The 18,908-nt window shown below is 51.5% G+C and overlaps 1 protein-coding gene across 1 annotated transcript in view; it reads left to right on the top strand.

The window, feature by feature from the left end:
• The window catches only part of LOC134402377 (solute carrier family 12 member 9-like), a 128,542-nt gene that overhangs the window by 53,685 nt on the left and 55,949 nt on the right, over positions 1-18,908 (top strand). Inside the window, exons 7-8 of the mRNA XM_063131794.1 lie at positions 2,303-2,460; positions 4,749-4,831. Of these exons, the coding sequence (XP_062987864.1) occupies positions 2,303-2,460; positions 4,749-4,831 (241 nt within the window). The remainder of the gene's footprint in view (positions 1-2,302; positions 2,461-4,748; positions 4,832-18,908) is intronic.

Genomic DNA, 18,908 nt, shown 5'->3' with positions numbered 1-18,908 from the left:
CTTTTGAGGTCCTCTTAGGGCAGCCTTTCTCAACCTGGGGCGCTCCAGATGTGTTGGACTACAACTCCCAGAATGCCCCAGCCAGCTGGCTGGGGCATTCTGGGAGTTGTAGTCCAACACATCTGGAGCGCCCCAGGTTGAGAAAGGCTGTCTTAGGGTCTTTAGTGCTCTCTGAGTTTAGAGTACTTATGTTCTGGGAAATTTGAGGTTCAGGGTAGAGAGTGGAGTCTTTAGAGTGTGGTGTGCACGTAGTTGATGTATATCAATCAATACAGATAATAAAGAAAGCTCAAGAGTGATTGTGTGAGGGAAAGGAAAGCGTGTATGTGAATGAGTGAAAGGATGGGATGAAAGGTTTCAAAAAGGTTTTTAAATGTTTTATTTGAAACAAAGCTTGTGAACTTTTAAAAATAAATTTAAATTATTTTGTTTTTAACTACCACAAAAATCCCACGTGTCTGTTTGGCATTTATCCTCTGAAGTTTACACATTTAGCACCCACTCTGACAATAATTCACCTCAGCACATACAACTCACAGTGTTTTATTTTATATATTGACATCCTTTTCCATTTAAGCCCTTTCTCCACATAGTTTGGAGGAAGGTGGTTTTCATCCCTTGCCTCAGGCGTATCAAGCGGTGGTGCTTGGCTTGAGCAGGGAGTTACCGTGGCCGGGCCTGGTGTTCAGAGCCTGTGTCATGGCAGTGGCCACCACCGCATCTTGTGGTAGTGAGTTCCATAGTTTAACTCTGGGACGTGTGAAGGGCCTTTTCGGTGGTGGCCCCAAGACTGTGGAACGATCTCCCTGACAAGGCTCGCCTGGCGCCAACGCCGCTATCTTTCCAGCGCCAGGTTAAGACTTTCCTCTTTGCCCAGGCATATGGCGGCACATCTTAATTACCCACATGTTTCATTTTTAACGGCTTTTAATGCTTTCTGTGTGTATGTTCTGTGTTTTAGAATTTTAAATTTTGTATGCTCGTTTTTATCTTAATTTTTTAGAATTTCTGTAAACCGCCCAGAGAGCCCTGGCTATGGGGGTGGTATATAAGTGTAATAAATAACTTAATAAATAACTAAATAAGAAGTCCTTCCTTTGATCTGTCCTGAATCTCTCACGCATCAGCTTCATGGGATGACCCCATTGGGTTTCTCGTATCTCCTGCCTCTGCTCTTGCGCTGTGTCGTCCTTGGGGGGTGCCAGCTGAATTGAGGATAATGCCTCAATGCAGCTGCCGAAGCGGCATCAAGCCCACAAAAGCCCAGGCTTGAAATCGTGTTCGCTGTATAAGGCGCCGCCAGAAAGTTGTGTGTCAGCGATGGACTGACCCGGGGACGCTTTGCAAAGGGTTATATCTCTGGCAGAGAGAGGGTGGTTTCTTTCTGGACCAGTCCACCCCACTCCGAATTCTCATGTACCCTGGGGGTACTTCCAGGTGAGGCTTTCCTGGTGCCATAGAATCATAGAATAGCAGAGTTGGAAGGGGCCTACAAGGCCATCGAGTCCAACCCCCTGCTCAATGCAGGAATCCACCCTAAAGCATCCCTGACGGATGGTTGTCCAGCTGCCTCTTGAAGGCCTCTAGTGTGGGAGAGCCCACCACCTCACCAGGCAACTGATTCCATTGTTGTACTGCTCTAACAGTCAGGAAGTTTTTCCTGATGTCCAGCTGGAATGTGGCTTCCTTTAACTTGAGCCCGTTATTCCGTGTCCTGCACTCTGGGAGGGTCGAGAAGAGATCCTGGCCCTCCTCTGTGTGACAACCTTTCAAGTATTTGAAGAGTGCTATCATGTCTCCCCTCCATCTTCTCTTCTCCAGGCTAAACATGCCCAGTTCTTTCAGTCTCTCTTCATAGGGCTTTGTTTCCAGACCCCTGATCATCCTGGTTGCCCTCCTCTGAACACACTCCAGCTTGTCTGCGTCCTTCTTGAATTGTGGAGCCCAGAACTGGACGCAATACTCTAGATGAGGCCTAACCAGGGCCGAATAGAGAGGAACCAGGACCTCACGTGATTTGGAAGCTGCCTTATTTGCAGACTTTTACCTCTGTGTGTGTGTGTGCCCAGATCTCATCCTGCATTTGTAACCCTCCGGCATTTTCCCACCGCTGCTTCTGTCTTTTCTCTTTACCGTAGAAAATGTGTTAAGGAGAGCAAGGCCGAATGCCTTCTGGCTGGTCGTGCCAGCAGGAGCCCTTCCCCGCCTGGGAGCCTCCCGGAAGGAGCCCTGCCGCTCTCCTCCCTCCCTCCCTCCCTCCCTGGCACAATCACCTTCTCCATGTTGTTGTTCTTTCCCTCAGACTCCTCCTCCAGCGGGACTACAGCTTCCTGAGGGACATCAACTTCTGGCCCCCATTCGTCATCATTGGCGTCTACTTCTCCACTCTCTCGGCCGCCATGAGCAATCTCATCGGGGCCTCCCGGATCCTCTACGCCTTGGCCAAGGATGACCTCTTTGGTGAGTGAACTCCGGCAGCCTGAGCCTGTTCCTTCCGCCCCTGCTCTGTGCTCCAGGGATAGGTGTGTCGTTCCAGGGAAATCCGGCCCTTTTTTGGCCTCGCCCGATTTCCGTTTCACTCCCCACCGGGCTTGTATTTGTGAGCGGAGCCGTGGGTTTCTTTCTGAAATCTGGGAGCTTCGGGGCGGCCGTGTTAAAAATGTGCCTAAATAGCAATTTGCGCATATTTTGGCTGCAGTTTTGATAATTTGCGCAAATTTTAGCCACAATTTGTTCACATTTGGGGTGTAGTTTGTGCAAATTTTGGCCATAACTTGCACACATTTTGGGTGTAGTTTGTGCAAATTTTGGCTGCAATTTGCGCAAATTGTTGCTTGCACAAGTAACACCCCCTCCCCCTGAAAATCCAGAAACTGGACCGACTCGTTGCACACCAGGGAAAACGAGACGAAGTCCAGGGTGGGGCCAAGCGGATGAAAGCTCAGTAAACTTCAGCCCTTGGACGGGATTCCTCCAACATCCGTATCCAGGGTCCGAGCAGAACCGGCCCTACCATGAAGCGGGAGGATGTGGGCGCAGCAGGTGGCAGAGTATGGCCTCCCAACCCAGCTGGCCTTGCCCGCCTGCCGGTTGGCCGGCTAGCTTACTTTTCTTGGGGGGGTGTTTCTAAAGCGGTCCAAGGAAGATGCTTCGTGCTCTGGGCCACAGCCACTGCTCCCGTGTTCCTGCTTGGCTCTTTCTGCCTGTGTCTCTCCCTGACGGCTCCTCTATTCCAGCGTCTGGCCGTCCTTTCGAAGTCCTCTGTTTTCCTGGCGGGCTGCCTGGCTGCTCCAGCATGATGCTGGAAGCTCCCAGAATGCCTGTGCCTTCCCTTGATAGGGGCTGCCTGCCAGTAGGGCTTTGGTCCTGAGCCTAGGCCTAGGCCTGGAGGCATCAGGCCAGGGGTGGGCAACTTCAGGGGTCAATTTCAACCTCCCCCCTCCCAGGAGCCGTAGCCCTGCTGTCGCTTTATGTGCACCCTCTCCTCACACTCATAGAATCATAGAATAGCAGAGTTGGAAGGGGCCTACAAGGCCATCAAGTCCAACCCCCTGCTCAATGCAGGAATCCACCCTAAAGCATCCCTGACAGATGGCTGTCCAGCTGCCTCTTGAAGGCCTCTAGTGTGAGAGAGCCCACAACCTCCCTAGGTCACTGGTTCCATTGTCGTACTGCTCTAACAGTCAGGAAGTTTTTCCTGATATCTAGCCGGAATCCGGCTTTACTTAAGCCCATTCTTCCGTGTCCTGCACTCTGGGATGATCGAGAAGAGATCCTGGCCCTCCTCTGTGTGACAACTTTTCAAGTATTTGAAGAGTGCTATCATGCCTCCCCTCAATCTTCTCTTCTCCAGGCTAAACAGGCCCAGTTCTTTCAGCATCTCCTCATAGGGCTTTGTTTCCAGACCCCTGATCATCCTGGTTGCCCTCCTCTGAACATGCCCTTCTCTGAACACTCATAGACAGACAGACTTATAAATACCCAACACACCCATGCTTCCTCTCTTATCCGCCATTCTAGCAACTTGAGAAGGCTAGCGATGGCTACTAGCCCTGCTGGGCTATGGGCTACCTCCCGTCTCAGAGGCAGTTAGCCTATAGACACCAGTTGATGGGGAACATGGGTGGGAGGGTGCTGTTGCACCATGTCCTGTCTTGTTGGTCCCTGGTCGACGGCCGGTTGGCCACTGTTCTGAACAGAGTGCTGGACTAGGTGGGTTTTTGGTCTGATCCAGCATGGCTCCTCTTAAATTCTTGATCCCTGGGAAGAGGGAGAGGTTAATATCCAAGCAGTGCAGGGAGGTACTCCATCAGTCTGCTTGGTCTTCTCCTGCCAACAGGGCAAATCTCTTTTGAGTTTCCTCTTCGGCGCCTCATCTAGACCCAAAAAAGGCCTACAATTCCCAGCACTCCCGGACAATGAATGAACTAAACATGGCAGCCATGTCACTGAATTAACATGTAATAAAATGGGCCGCAGTTCTCCACTGTGGTCCTTTAGGGGACCAGTCCCCCACCCCCTTCCCACAGCTTTCTCTCTCTGATACATACTGGTTTAATAGAATCTCTGGACTTTATTTATTTATTTATTTATTTAGAATATTTATTGCATTTTTACACCGCCCAGTAGCCGAAGCGCTCTGGGCGTTTTGCAAAAATTAAAACCTTTCAAAATATAAAACAAACAGTGTGAAAAAAAATGTCTTGTGTTTCTCTCTCTCTCTCCGCCATTCTCTTCTGATGGCAAAGGCAGAGTTCTGGCCCCGGCAAAGCGGACGTCCCGTGGGGGCAACCCCTGGGTGGCTGTGGTCTTCTCCTGGGTGCTTGTACAGGTGAGTTTTGCCACTCCTCGGCGATCCCTTCTGGGACTATGATTTCATGCTGAAGTTCTCAGTTGTGGAGAAGTATCGGCGCTGGTTGGGGTTGGGGCATTTAAGGGCGCAGCGTGCCCGCGGCAAGAGTCCCGGTGGATCAGGACCGGAAGCTGGGGGAAACCCTGCGGTCGATTTGTCCAGGGGGCCGGGCAGGACTGGGACAGCAAGCCATTGCAGGCAAGGTTGGATTCTGGCGATGGGGCCCGGAAGCATTTATAGGCAGGCCAGGCTGGGGTGACGTAGGATTTCGCTACCGTGAGATGTAGCGACGGTTTGGATGGCTTTAAAAAGGGATTTGACAAATGCGTAGAGGATGAGGCTGCCCAGAGCCACTAGCCATGCTGGCTGCTCTTGTTATGTTCTTATGAGAGGCCCCTGTGGCGTTACACCCCACAAGTAAGTTCCCAAATGTATGTCTGCAGTTTGTAAGTCTGTGGTGAGTTTAGAACGTGGGCCTGAGTGGGCGGAGTGAGAATGTCTTGGGATGTGGGGGAGTGATATATAAGGGAAGGACGGAGGGGATTGAGGGGGACTTTTGAGGTCCTCTTAGAGCAGTCTTCCTCAACCTGGGGCACTCCAGATGTGTTGGACTACAACTCCCAGCTGGCTGGGGCATTCTGGGAGATGCAATCCAACACATCTGGAGCGCCCCAGGTTGAGGAAGGCTGCCTTAGAGTCTTTAGTGCTCTCTGTGTTTAGGGTACTTAAGTTCTGGGAAATTTGAGGTTCAGGGTAGAGAGTGGTGTCTTTGGAGTGTGGTGTGCACATAGTTGATGTATATTAACCAATACAGATAATAAAGAAAGCTCAAGAGTGATTGTGTGAGAGAAAGGAAAGCGTGTATGTGAATGAGTGAAAGGATGGGATGAAAGGTTTCAAAAAGGTTTTTAAAAGTTTTATTTGAAACAAAGCTTGTGAACTTTTAAAATAAATTTTAATTATTTTGTTTTTAACTACCACAAAAATCCCACGTGTCTGTTTGGCATTTATCCTCTGAAGTTTACACATTTAGCACCCACTCTGACAATAATTCACCTCAGCACATATAACTCACAGTGTTTTATTTTATGTATTGAGATCCTTCTCCATTTAACCCCTTTCTCCACACAGTTTGGAGGAAGGCGGTTTTTATCCCTCGCCTCAGGCGTATCAAGCGGTGGTGCTTGGCTTGAGCAGGGAGTAGCCGCGGCCGGGCCTGGTGTTCAGAGCCTGTGTCGTGGCACCCCCCTCCTCCCTCCTCTCACGCACACAGTGCAAAAACTCTAAAACCGTTGCCTCTGCAAGGGGCCATAAAGAGAGCATAGAGCTGGCGTTTCGAATCTGAGGTTTGCAGGTCAAATCCAGCCTGCCTGCGGCCCCAATCCAGCCCTACGTGGTTCCCCAAATGGCCACGCCTCTTTGCCCTGCCCCCGGATCCTTTGTTTGGTTTCCTGGCCTTTACGCCGTTTTTGGCCCATTTTAACTGGTTGAAACATCTCTCCTGAGGCTCCGTTACCGGCACTAAGCACTGTAAGCTAGAACTCCCTGGTAATTTTGGCCACTCCCCTTTTTCCCTTTGGCTCCGCCCACTCCGAAACACAGCCCTCCACGAGCTGCTCCAGACAGATTCCTCCCCTCCGGACTGAAATACCACCCCCACCCCCCCGGTATAAAGCCTACAGAGATGTTGGGGTTGGATGGCTGAATAGTTCCCCGCTCTGGCTTCCAGCCCATCACAGCGTTTTTAATGGCGTCCGCTGCGTTCACGCTGCCGTTAACATTTGGGACGGGGTCTCTTGCCTTTTCTTTGAAATAACGTTTTGGTTTCCTTTTTATCGGCATATGTTTTATGTTGTCATTAGCTGCCTTGGGGGCCCAATTTTGTTTGAAAGGCTACTTAGAATTTTTTTAAAAATAGAAACGTATATATGCGTGTAACTGCATTCGAGAGGCAGGATGAGAAGTTTGGATTTGATCTAATGAGCTGCGGAGGAGAGGAGCAAGTGAGCTATGCCTGAGGGTGCGGGCAACATAAGGCAGAACAGACCAGCTTTCCTCAACCTGGTGCCTTCCAGATGTTTTGGACTTTTCCTCCCAGAATCCCCAGCTAGCTATGCTGTGGGCCTAGGAGATTCTGGGAGTAGAAGGAACCAATGACCTAGGGAGGAGGTGGGCTCTCCGACCCTAGAGGCATTCAAAAGGCAGCTGGATGGCCATCTGTCAGGGATGCTTTAAGCTGGATTCCTGCATTGAGCAGGGGGATGGACTTGATGGCCTTATGGACCCCTTCCAACTTTACGATTCTATGAAATACTTGAAAGGTTGTCACACAGAGGAAGGCCAGGATCTCTTCTCGATCATCCCAGAGTGCAGGACACGGAAGAATGGGCTCAAGCTACAGGAAGCCAGATTCTGGCTGGACATCAGGAAAAACGTCCTAACTGTTAGAGTGGTACGACAATGGAACCAATGACCTAGGGTGGTCGTGGGCTCTCCCATGCTAGAGGCCTTCAAGAGGCAGCTGGACAACCACCTGTCAGGGATGCTTTAAGGTGGGTTCCTGCATTGAGCAGGGGGTTGGGGGAAGGAAGGGAGTACTGGTAGGTGCCAGGTCTTGTTGGCTAATGGCCTGTGCCCCCCCCCTTCCCCAGCCCAATCCAGCCCTGTCTCGCTCTGCACCCCTGGCACTGAAGACCCCTAGTTCCATACATAGAGACTTCATCTTTTCAGACCCACCTTTAATCCAAACAGGCGTTTTCCTTAATTTTGTACCCTATAATTTGCACAGTGGGAACACGTCGATGTAGTGACTCGCCCTAAACCAAACTGCAGCACCCAGCCCTAAAAGCAACTGCCCTAGCCCCCCAACCAAAACCGCCCCCAGCTCACATAAAACACAATTTTATAAACCCCCCAACCAAAATTAAAATACAATAAAACCGAGAATTGTATAAAACGGCAACTTAATAGAAGAAAGAGGATAACAAAGAACGTTGCACATTAAAAGCCAGGTGGAATATTTGGTGGTGGTGGGTGGGGAGAACTTCACACAGGACACCTTAAAGCTTAAAAGGGATCTGGGGGAGGAGGCTGAGCGTCTATAAGGAGAGATGGTCACCTTGTTTGGTTTGTTTATCTGTGTTTTTATGCCACAATTCTGCCCACAAGGCCAGGGCAACTGATATAGAACCATAGGATCATAGAACAGCAGAGTTGGAAGGGGCCTACAAGGCCATCGAGTCCAACCCCCTGCTCAATGCAGGAATCCACCCTAAAGCATCCCTGACAGATGGTTGTCCAGCTGCCTCTTGAAGGCCTCTAGTGTGGGAGAGCCCACCACCTCCCTAGGTAACTGATTCCATTGTCATACTACTCTAAAAGTCAAGAAGTTTTTCCTGCTGTCCAGCTGGAATCTGGCTTCCTTTAACTTGAGCCCGTTATTCCGTGTCCTGCACTCTGGGGTGATCGAGAAGAGATCCTGGCCCTCCTCTGTGTGGCAACCTTTTAAATATTTGAAGAGTGCTCTCATGTCTCCCCTCCATCTTCTCTTCTCCAGGCTAAACATGCCCAGTTCTTTCAGTCTCTCTTCATAGGGCTGTTCCCAGACCCCTGATCATCCTGGTTGCCCTCCTCTGGACACGCTCCAGCTTGTCTGCAGCATGTTCAGAGAAGGGCAACCAGGATGATCAGGGGTCTGGAAAAAATGATCTTTCCCCCACAGACCTCCACCTTACCTTCACAACAACCCTACGAGGTAGGCTAGAGTGAGGAAGACCGACCGCTCTGTGGCTGAGCAGGGCTTTGATTTTGGGTCTCCTCGTCTAATTCCATCCCCTCCAGCTCCTGGATCGCTCCTGCCCCTGGATGTAGTAAGCTCTGGGCAGCTGTTCCAGGAGAGCAGCTGGGGAGGGGGGCTTGCCCGGGGGGGGGGGCGGTGTAGGATGCGGAGGAGAGGGAGGTGAAACAGAGCGCGACGGCAGACGCCCGACGTGAGATCCGTATCAAGCACTGCTAGAGGCCTCCCAGGTGCATTAAGCAATTGGTCTGATGCCGTGTGCAAACGTATCAAAGCGGAGATGCGTCGCGCCGCCTCTGAGACGGATCATGGCGAGGCACCCCGGAGACTCCCATCAACTCATCTGCAGGAGCCGCCGTCTCCTCCCCCCCCCCCCCAACAGCTCTCTCGGTAGCGTTCGCCGCTCCGCCAAATTGGACAAATACATGTAATGCAAAAAAAATTGCCCCATTAGCCGGCTAGGAACATTGCGGTGCGCTCGGAGACGCAGGAGCGGGAAGGGGAGGTGAGTGGGGGGAGGAACCATTAGGCGCTTCAGGCCCAATTGAAGTTGCCATGGATCAGAATCAACTGCGGGTGGCAACAGTGGCGGCGCTGGCTGTACGAAAGACTCGGGTGTGTGTGTGTGTGCGTCACGGCTGGACGTGATGGCAGCCTGACTTTCGAAGTCTAAAAGTGTTGCTCTCGAGCGAGCCCAAACCTCAAACCTTCCCCAGCCTGTGCCTTCCAGATCTGTTGGACTACAGCTCCCATAATCCCCCATCCAGAGCATAGAAAGGCATGGGTGATCTCCCAGATAGGACGGGCTGCATTAATAGAAGTATAGCTTCCAAATCACGGGAGGTCCTGGTTCCTCTCTATTCGGCCCTGGTTAGGCCAAATCATGAGTATTGCGTCCAGTTCTGGGCTCCACAATTCAAGAAGGACGCAGACAAGCTGGAGCGGGTTCAGAGGAGGGCAACCAGGATGATCGGGGGTCTGGAAACAAAGCCCTATGAAGAGAGACTGAAAGAACTGGGCCTGTTTAGCCTGGAGAAGAGAAGATTGAGGGGAGACATGAGAGCACTCTTCAGATACTTAAAAAGTTGTCACACAGAGGAGGGTCAGGATCTCTTCTCGATCCTCCCAGAGTGCAGGACACGGAATAACGGGCTCAAGTTACAGGAAGCCAGATTCCAGCTGGACATCAGGAAAAACTTCCTGACTGTTAGAACAGTACGGCAATGGAATCAGCTACCTAGGGAGGTTGTGGGCATTCCCACACTAGAGGCATTCAAGAGGCAGCTGGACAACCATCTGTCAGGGATGCTTTAGGGTGGATTCCTGCATTGAGCGGGGGGTTGGACTCGATGGCCTTGTAGGCCCCTTCCAACTCTGCTATTCTATGATTCTATGAGACGCACCAAGCCATGGCTGCCTCCCACAACTCACCTTTTACAGAGACCTCCCGGGTCTTAGTTTCTTCTGGAGTTCTCCAGAGTCCAGCCTCCTATTTGCTCCAAGAACTGTTTCCATAGCCATATTAAACGAGAGTGCCTCTGAGCACACGCAGGGTGTATTTTCCACAAGATGGAGGTGCTGCGGTCCACCCTATGGAGATCTGGGGCATTAGAGATGATAGTTCTCCGCTCAAGCCTCTATCCCTGAACTTCTCTTGCAGTGTGGTGCAATTTCCGTTGCTCATAATTTGTGCAACATGTGGGATTTGTAGGTGCCTGAGAGGGGGACCTTGGAACGTCATCTCAACCAGTCCCGTGCTCAGTGCAAGGTGCCTCTACAGCAGGCGTGGGCAACTTGTACCCCCTGACTGTTTTGATAGCCCCCGCCTGCCCTCGTCCATGCCACTTTTGCTGCTGCAACAGCAGAGACATTGGCGATCTGCTGCTGAAATTTGGTGGTACCGCAGTGCCGAAAGAGACTCTATTTTGCTTTAAAATGATTCATTTATTTAGTGCATTTTTATAGAATCATAGAATCATAGAATAGCAGAGTTGGAAGGGGCCTACAAGGCCATCAAGTCCAACCCCCTGCTCAATGCAGGAATCCACCCTAAAGCATCCCTGAGAGATGGTTGTCCAGCTGCCTCTTGAAGGCCTCTAGTGTGGGAGAAGAGCCCACAACCTCCCTAGGTAACTGGTTCCATTGTCGGACTGCTCTAACAGTCAGGAAGTTTTTCCTGATGTCCAGCCGGAATCTGGCTTCCTTTATCTTGAGCCCGTTATTCCGTGTCCTGCACTCTGGGAGGATCGAGAAGAGATCCTGGCCCTCCTCTGTGTGACAACCTTTCAGGTATTTGAAGAGTGCTCTCATGTCTCCCCTCCATCTTCTCCTCTCCAGGCTAAAGATGCCCAGTTCTTTCAGTCTCTCTTCATAGGGCTTTGTTTCCAGACCCCTGATCATCCTGGTTGCTCTCCTCTGAACACGCTTCTCCTTCCGGGGCACAGATAGAGGAGAAGCAGGTCATGAGGAGGAGCAAGCCCTGGGGGGCTCTCATCAGTACCCCTCCCCATGCTGACCCTGGATACCAGCCTTGGGTATGTCCCCAGTTCAGATCCCCAGAAGCTCACCCACAGATTGGGAAGGTGACTGTTTATCTTAGCGGCTCTCCACATGCCCGCCCCCCCCCTTGCCCTGACATCACCGCTGCTGAAGGCGGCTGCTCATTTGGCGGCCATGTGCCTTATCCAAAAAAACGATGGCGGCCAGTACCGGGGCTGAGGTAGCCACCTGCTGGAAACTCACCGAGACTCAGACAGTTCAAGAGTTCTCTGTGCTTGCTCCGCCCGAGAAGCCCAGAAGCTTTATAGGTCTGGCTGAAATCCTCTTGGGTCCCCTGAGCTGCAGTACTACCCTCTGGCCACCCGCAGCGGTGGTGCCAAAGCGCCGCTGAGAACTGGCCGGCAGCTCCCAGGAGCGACGTGCGAGAAACTCATTTCGCTTTGCAGAATTTAGCTGCTTCGCACCTCCCGAACCCGAATGCCAGCGCAGCCCGCGGCCAAAGGGCGTCCGTTTGCGAGCTCGCGATGCCATTCGCAGAGGCGAAATGCGTTCCCAAAATGCGGACATTTGAAAGGGGGGGGGGGAAGTGCTTTTTAAAAAGTGCTTTCGTCGGTGGTATTGAGTGCCCAAGTATGGACCCTAGCATGGAAACGAGTACTTCGCGATTTTCGTGTGAAAAGTGGGGAAGAGGAAACAGCTCACCGTCGGAGTCGCATTGAGTTTGGATTGGGAACTTAGAGGATTGTCAAGAAGATTGGGTTTTGCTGATCTCCGCCTCCCGTCTTGGCAGAATGCCTCCCTTCGCCTTGCTGGTCCCCTGGCGCCATCCGAGAGCACCGTGACGTTACGGGAAGGGAAGAGCCAGTGTGGTGCAGTGGCTAAAGTGTTGGACTGGGAGTCCGGAGATCCGGGTTCTAGTCCTCACTCGGCCATGGAAACCCACTGGGTGACTCTCAGCCCACCCTACCTCGCAGGGTTGTTGTTGTGAGGCTAAAATGGAGAGGAGGTGGAGGATTATGTACGCCGCCTTGGGTTCCTTGGAGGAAAAAAGGTGGGATATAAATGTAATAAATAAATGAGAGGGCGGGCCCACCTCCCCTTGTGCTCCGCCCTGTTGCGAACAGAAGACCAGCTTGTCCGCCAGGTGTCTTGCGAACGTTCTCTGACCTGCGTGATTTGGGGCGGGGTGGGGGGCGCTTCCGTCCCAGGGCACGCACGCCCCAGCCTGACAAAAGCGCCTCCGTGTGCAGCAGTGCAGAGAACAGCCAGCCCCTTCCCAGTTCGTCTCAACGACGCTCTGCGGGAGCCTTGCCCGCTGCTCCCCCCGTCCCCATGTGCTCCCCTCGGCGCTGGGGCACGCTACCTTTCAGCAGTGGCTCTTTTACCTTGACGAGCAGCTAAATGAATTATAAATCAAAGGCAAGTGTCTGGGGAGGGGCGGAGGAGAGACTCCATTAGAGCGGCCGCGCACGATCTCCGCTTGGCGCACGCTATTAACTCGCAACCAGCTAAAAATCCCCAATTGCTTAAATGGTCTGAATAATCTCAGCCTGTTCCCTGCAACCTCCCACCCCCTCCCTCCCTCCCACCGAAAACAATTACGGCCAGTTGGGCTGCACCGGGAAGACGCGGCTCCTTTCCTAGGGGCCGGGGGTGTGGGAGGGGGAGGCGAGGGTCTTCGCAGCGGGCAGCAGGCCAGGATTTGGCCCACGTGGGAAGGGCGGCCGCTCAGTGGCGGCCAGGGCATCCGCTTGGTATGCAGAAGGCCCCCGGTTCAGTCCCCGGCATCTCCTCTGCTCATAAAAAGGCTCTTACTAGGCAAGGCTAGGAAAGGCCTCTGGAGAGGCGGAGTTCATAGAATCATAGAATAGCAGAGTAGGAAGGGGCCTACAAGGCCATCGAGTCCAACCCCCTGCTCAGTGCAAGGATCCACCCTAAAGCATCCCTGACAGAGGGTTGTCCAGCTGCCTCTTGAAGGCCTCTAGTGTGGGAGAGCCCACCACCTCCCTAGGTGACTGATTCCATTGTTGTACTGCTCTAACAGTCAGGAAGTTTTCCCTGATGTCCAGCTGGAATCATAGAATCATAGAATAGCAGAGTTGGAAGGGGCCTACAAGGCCATCGAGTCCAACCCCCTGCTCAGTGCTGGGATCCACCCTAAAGCATCCCTGACAGAGGGTTGTCCAGCTGCCTCTTGAAGGCCTGTGGGCAGGCCACAGTTCTCCAGGGCAATGGTTCAGATCTTTCCTATATGCTGCGACCTGAGATTCTTAGGACGGGAGATACCAGGGGCTGAACTGCAGTGTGGTGTAGAGGCTAAAGTTTTTGGACTGGCAATCGGTAGATCTGGGTTCTAGTCCCCTCTCAGCTATGGAAACCCACTGGGTGACTTTGGGCCGGTCAGAGGCGCTCAGCCCAACCTGCCTCACAGGGTTGTTGTTGTGAGGATAAAAATGGAGGATTATGTATGCCATCTTCATAGAATCACAGAATCGTAGAGTTGGAAGGGGCCACTAAGGCCATCGAGTCCAACCCCCTGCTCAATGCAGGAATCCACCCTAAAGCATCCCTGACAGAGGGCTGTCCAGCTGCCTCTTGAAGGCCTCTAGTGTGGGAGAGCCCACAACCTCCCTAGGCAATTGGTTCCATTGTTGTACTGCTCTAACAGTTAGGAAGTTTTTCCTGATGTCCATCCAGAACATCTTGAGTTCCTTGGAGGAAAAAAAGGCCGGATATAAATTCAATAATAAATAAATCAATAAATTTATGTGCAGGCTGCAAATAGGGATCTCGAAGAAATACAACAGGAGCGTGGAGTTCGATGTGTTTCCCCAAGTTTGGCCTCCTCCCTCCCCCCCCCGGGTTCCTGCTGCAGCACCTGACCCTGTCTGCAACGTGTCGGACCACTTTGCAGTTTTTCTGGGCGTTTTGTCCATCCCACCCCCAGCCACACCCGCAGGTTCTGCAATTTGCACAAGTTTGTAGCCATTGGCTCAAATTTCTCAGCAGTTTGTGCCCTTTGGGGGCCGAACGTGCGCAAATTCGACCGTGACGTGTGCAGACGGCTCGGAAATTCACGTCCTTTGCAGGATCTGTGAAAAAGAAATGTGCAAAGGAAAGAGGCAGAGGTTTAGAGACGGCCCGTTTGCTGTTTGGGGATCTCTCTTTCCGATGAGATACCCATCAGAGTTAGGAAATGACAGCCCTCCCGCTCAAGGAAGGGAGCAGGTGTGTGTGTGTGTGTGTGTGTGTGTGTGTGTGTGTGTGTGTGTGTGTAAGAGGGGGAGAGAGAGAGAAATTGTCAGTTTGGGGAAGACAGAGCAAGTGAGCACCAAACATTTCTAGCTGGCATTAGGTGGGCAAGGGAGCTTGTTGCTTCCCCGGGGGAATCTTTCCCCCCTGCTTCTTTACACTCTGCTCGTGTGGTTGCTAATCAAGCGCATCTGTTACAAAGACACCTTAAATCTCTCCGGCGCGCTCTCGAGTCTGCAAACTGGCTGTGCTTTCCCCTGGAACGCCTTGCTGCTCGGGGAAGTGGGGAACAATATAATCGCCAGTTGCCAAGATGTTCCCTTTCTCTCCGTGTTCTGCTTCCAGCGTTCTGCTGTACTTGGGTGGGTCTAAAATTATACCTGCGCCCGGGAGCTCACCTGCCGCTTTTCCTTCTTGAACTCGATGCTGGCAGTGCACTTACGGTTCAGCAGCAAATTACACTTGGGAGATCACACTGTGAGCAGCCCTCCTGGGCCGAGAAGAAAATAATAATAATAATAATAATAATAATAATAATAATAATAATAATAATAATAGAATAGTAGAGTCGAAAGGGGTCTCAAAGGCCATCTAGTCCAACCCCCTGCTCAATGCAGGAATCCACCCTAAAGCATCCCTGACAGATGGTTGTCCAGCTGCCTCTGGAAGGCCTCCAGTGTGGGAGAGCCCACCACCTCCCTAGGTAACTGATTCCATTGTCGTACTGCTCTAACAGTCAGGAAGTCTTTCCTGATGTCCAGACGGAATCTGGCTTCCTTTAACTTGAGCCCGTTATTCCGTGAAGGTAAACTACCTTTTACTGAGGTATCCTCTTCTGCCTTGTGTGTTGAATTTCTGCCCATCCAGGAATGATACCTTTCTAACTCTTGAAGGCCTCGAGTGTGGGAGAGCCCACAACCTCCCTAGGTATCATCATCATCATCATCATCATCATCATCATCATCCATTTTTTATTTCTTACCTGCCTCTCCCTTTGGATCAAGGCAGGGGACAACATTAGTACAGCAAATCAACACATCTTAAAAATTCTTGATTTCAGATTCATCTGGGTAGGCCTGCCGGAAAAGGCTAGTCTTTAAAGCTGTCTTAAATTCAGACCGAGAGAGTTAATTTTACAAATCTCCTCCGGCAGGCCATTCCACAATCTAGGGGCGACATAATTGGGGTAGAACGCTCTTTTCCGGGGGCATGGGTGGGTGGAATAGAAGTCTCCCTGTCCCCCTGTGCTTGCTGGGTGGGCTTATTATGGGATAGCTCTTGGTTTTTCGGGGCCAACCGATACCTGGCATGAAGGAGTCGTGCAAATCTTCTTAAAATGGTGTCAGTCAATAGCAGCTGCTGGAGGTGAGCTTGCGGTCAGGATCGGGTCCACGGCACACAGGGAGGGCGCTTATGGGTCTGGGCAAAAGTCCCCTCTCCGCCGTACTTTGACTTGGCATGAGAGGCAAGCTTCCGTTGGTGGCAAGAGTGGTTTTCCCTTCCATAACCAGAAGGCGGATTGGGACCTCGTCACAGGAGGAAAGGCTTCAGCCCACCTCCCCACGCGCTGCAGTCCTGGTTCTGACGGAGAGGTGCGAAAGCAAGGAAAACCCCGTAGGGCAGTGCACCTGGCACTTTAATAAAACTTTTACTAATAATATTATTGTAGAAGATTGCTTGGTTCCGCCCTTGCCTTTGGCTATTTTTTACTCCACTGAGGGAGAGGCCCAGCAGCTGCAGTTTTGGGTTCTTTATCAGCGTCGCAGGTGTTTTGTCCCCCAGCTCAGGGACACGCCGAAAGTCCTTTCTAAGCAGCCCGGCCGAACTTACCCTATACAGATTTGTGTGCACGTGCCAGTGGGTGCTTCCTCTGGTAGCTCCCTGGGGGTTTTCTCCTTGCGCATGTGCGCATCTGCTCTTTGCGTTACCATGCGCACCAGATCTCTGTTTCACCCACCCACCCCTCGGTACACCCTTTTCCATTCACATGTTGCTTAGAGGCTACTCAGTGGAGGCTGGTGGCTCCGATGTCCGTAGGGCGGTGAATTCGCTCTGGGTTTCAATCAGAACCTGCCAGAAGTCTAAAGGAGCTCTTCGAAGAGCGATCTACTGAGTCTACGCCTCCACCAAGCCTTCCCCCAACCTAGTAGCCCTCCAGCTGTTCTGGACTCCCACACAGGCCCCAGGCAGCATGGCCAGTGGTCTGGAATGCAGTCCCAACACATCTGGAGGGTGCCCGGTTGGGGAAGTCTGCCTCAGACTCTCTCAGGTCCCCCCTGGTGCTTTCATGGGTGGTGGCGGGGGCACTCCCTCACGGCTGGCGTGTGTGGCTGGCATTCAGCATGAATGCCCTCTTGGTGAAAGATGGCCACCTTCAATTGAGGCAATGACTCACAGACAAATTCCTTGAGTGGCACGGCCTGATCCTGTTGGCAGAGTAGAGTTAGGTGTTCTCTGCCTCAGGGATGCTAAGCTCAATGGAAGCCTGGGTGCTGCAGAGCATTGCATTCTGGGAATACGGCTGGGTGCTGCAGAGCATTGCATTCTGGGAATAGGGCTGGGTGCTGCAGAGCATTGCATTCTGGGAATAGGGCTGGGTGCTGCAGAGCATTGCATTCTGGGAATAGGGCTGGGTGCTGCAGGGCATTGCATTCTGGGAAAAGGGCTGGGTGCTGCAGGGCATTGCATTCTGGGAAAAGGGCTGGGTGCTGCAGAGCATTGCATTCTGGGAATAGGGCTGGGTGCTGCAGGGCATTGCATTCTGGGAATAGGGTTGGGTGCTGCAGAGCATTGCATTCTGGGAATAGGGCTGAGTGCTGCAGGGCATTGCATTCTGGGAAAAGGGCTGGGTGCTGCAGAGCATTGCATTCTGGGAATAGGGCTGGGTGCTGCAGAGCATTGCATTCTGGGAATAGGGCTGGGTGCTGCAGAGCATTGCATTCTGGGAAAAGGGCCGGGTGCTGCAGAGCATTGCATTCTGGGAATAGGGCTGGGTGCTGCAGAGCATTGCATTCTGGGAATAGGGCTTATCCTTGCCTCCAGTGAGCGTAGGACACCTCTTGTCATCCTGAGGACCTTGAGTCTTGTCCAGCTGCCAGTCTCTCTCTCTCCCTCAGTCTCTGTCATCCCCACCACCCACTACCTGCAATATAGGAAATAATAATACTGGCCTGCCTTACAGGGCTGTTATTTATTTGAATTATTTTTATCCTGCTATTCATCCAAAAAAGGCTTCCAGATTGGCTTATAATCAATCAGCAAAAAAAGACAGTCCTTATGTTTCACAATATAAAAAGACATGACACACAAGGAAAAAAGCGATGAGGGAGAAGGAAAAAAAATTAAGTAGGCTGTCAGCAGGACTGGTGGAATTAAGGCCTTGCTTCTCCACTCATCTCCACCTCTCGCCAGGTACCTTGAAAGGAAGCCCCACTTTGTTCCTTCCTCTGATGTTGTAAAAGTGATTTTTGGAATTCGGGTCAGTTGAGGGTTCAGTCGTGTATTCCAATACAAGCAGTGCAGGCTGGTGGCTCCGATGCCAGTGGGGTGGTGAATCCACTCTGGGTTTCAGTCAGAACCATAAAGAAGCTCTCCAAGATTCGTACCTCAGAGAGCTCCTTTAGAGTTCAGGCTGAAACTTGGGACAGATTCACTGCCCTTCTGATGCTGGAGCTCCCAGCCTCCACTGGAGGCAAACTGCCCTGATCCGTTGAATCCTCAACTGATGGGCAAATCAGAACTACAGTCAGAAAAAAGGCGAAACAAATTCTCAGGGCGCAGATGTTTTTATTTCAAAGCCCAGCGCGTTTCGGCCTGTTTTCTCTCAAAGGCCTTTTTCAGGTGGCGCTGAAATTTTCAGGTGGCGCTGAAATTTTCAATTACGAACTCTAAATCCCAGTGGGTTGACTTGATTTTTTGCCACTTTTGTGGCTCAGCAATGACTTGCACCCCCCCCCCCCACTCCCCAAATAGCAGCAGTGTCTCATGGCAAGACCTTGTACTTATCAGAGCCGCATGACAACACCTGGCAGAGCCTGGAAAAAACGAAAAAGAACATAGGAAGGTCCTTAAAATGGTGTTATTTCCAGTCACCGTTGAAACAATTACCTTGCTAGAGAGAATTCTGCAGTCATCTTCTAACAATTTAGAATTTTGTGGAAATGGCTTTTATAAGGTTTCATCATTTGATATGTGTACAGTGTCTTCATGTAATAATAATAATAATTATTATAATTTTAGAACTTACTTACTACTACTAATAATAATAATTTTTAGAATTTATTTACTGGTATAAGCCCTTGAGGCAACGTGCCCAATTAACTTTTCATATACAAACTCATAGAATCATAGAGTTGGAAGGGGCCTCTACGGCCATCAAGTCCAACCCCTTTCTCAATGCAGGAATCCACCCTAAAGCATCCCTGACAGATGGCTGTCCAGCTGCCTCTTGAAGGCCTCTAGGATGGGAGAGCCCACCACCTCCCTAGGGAGTTGGTTCCATTGTCGTGC

This window comes from Elgaria multicarinata, chromosome 8 (assembly GCF_023053635.1).
Source record: "Elgaria multicarinata webbii isolate HBS135686 ecotype San Diego chromosome 8, rElgMul1.1.pri, whole genome shotgun sequence".
In the NCBI taxonomy this organism is placed as follows: Eukaryota; Metazoa; Chordata; class Lepidosauria; order Squamata; family Anguidae; genus Elgaria; species Elgaria multicarinata.
The sequence above is the reverse complement of the archived record's forward strand: the minus strand, read 5'-3'. Positions and strand labels throughout refer to the sequence as shown.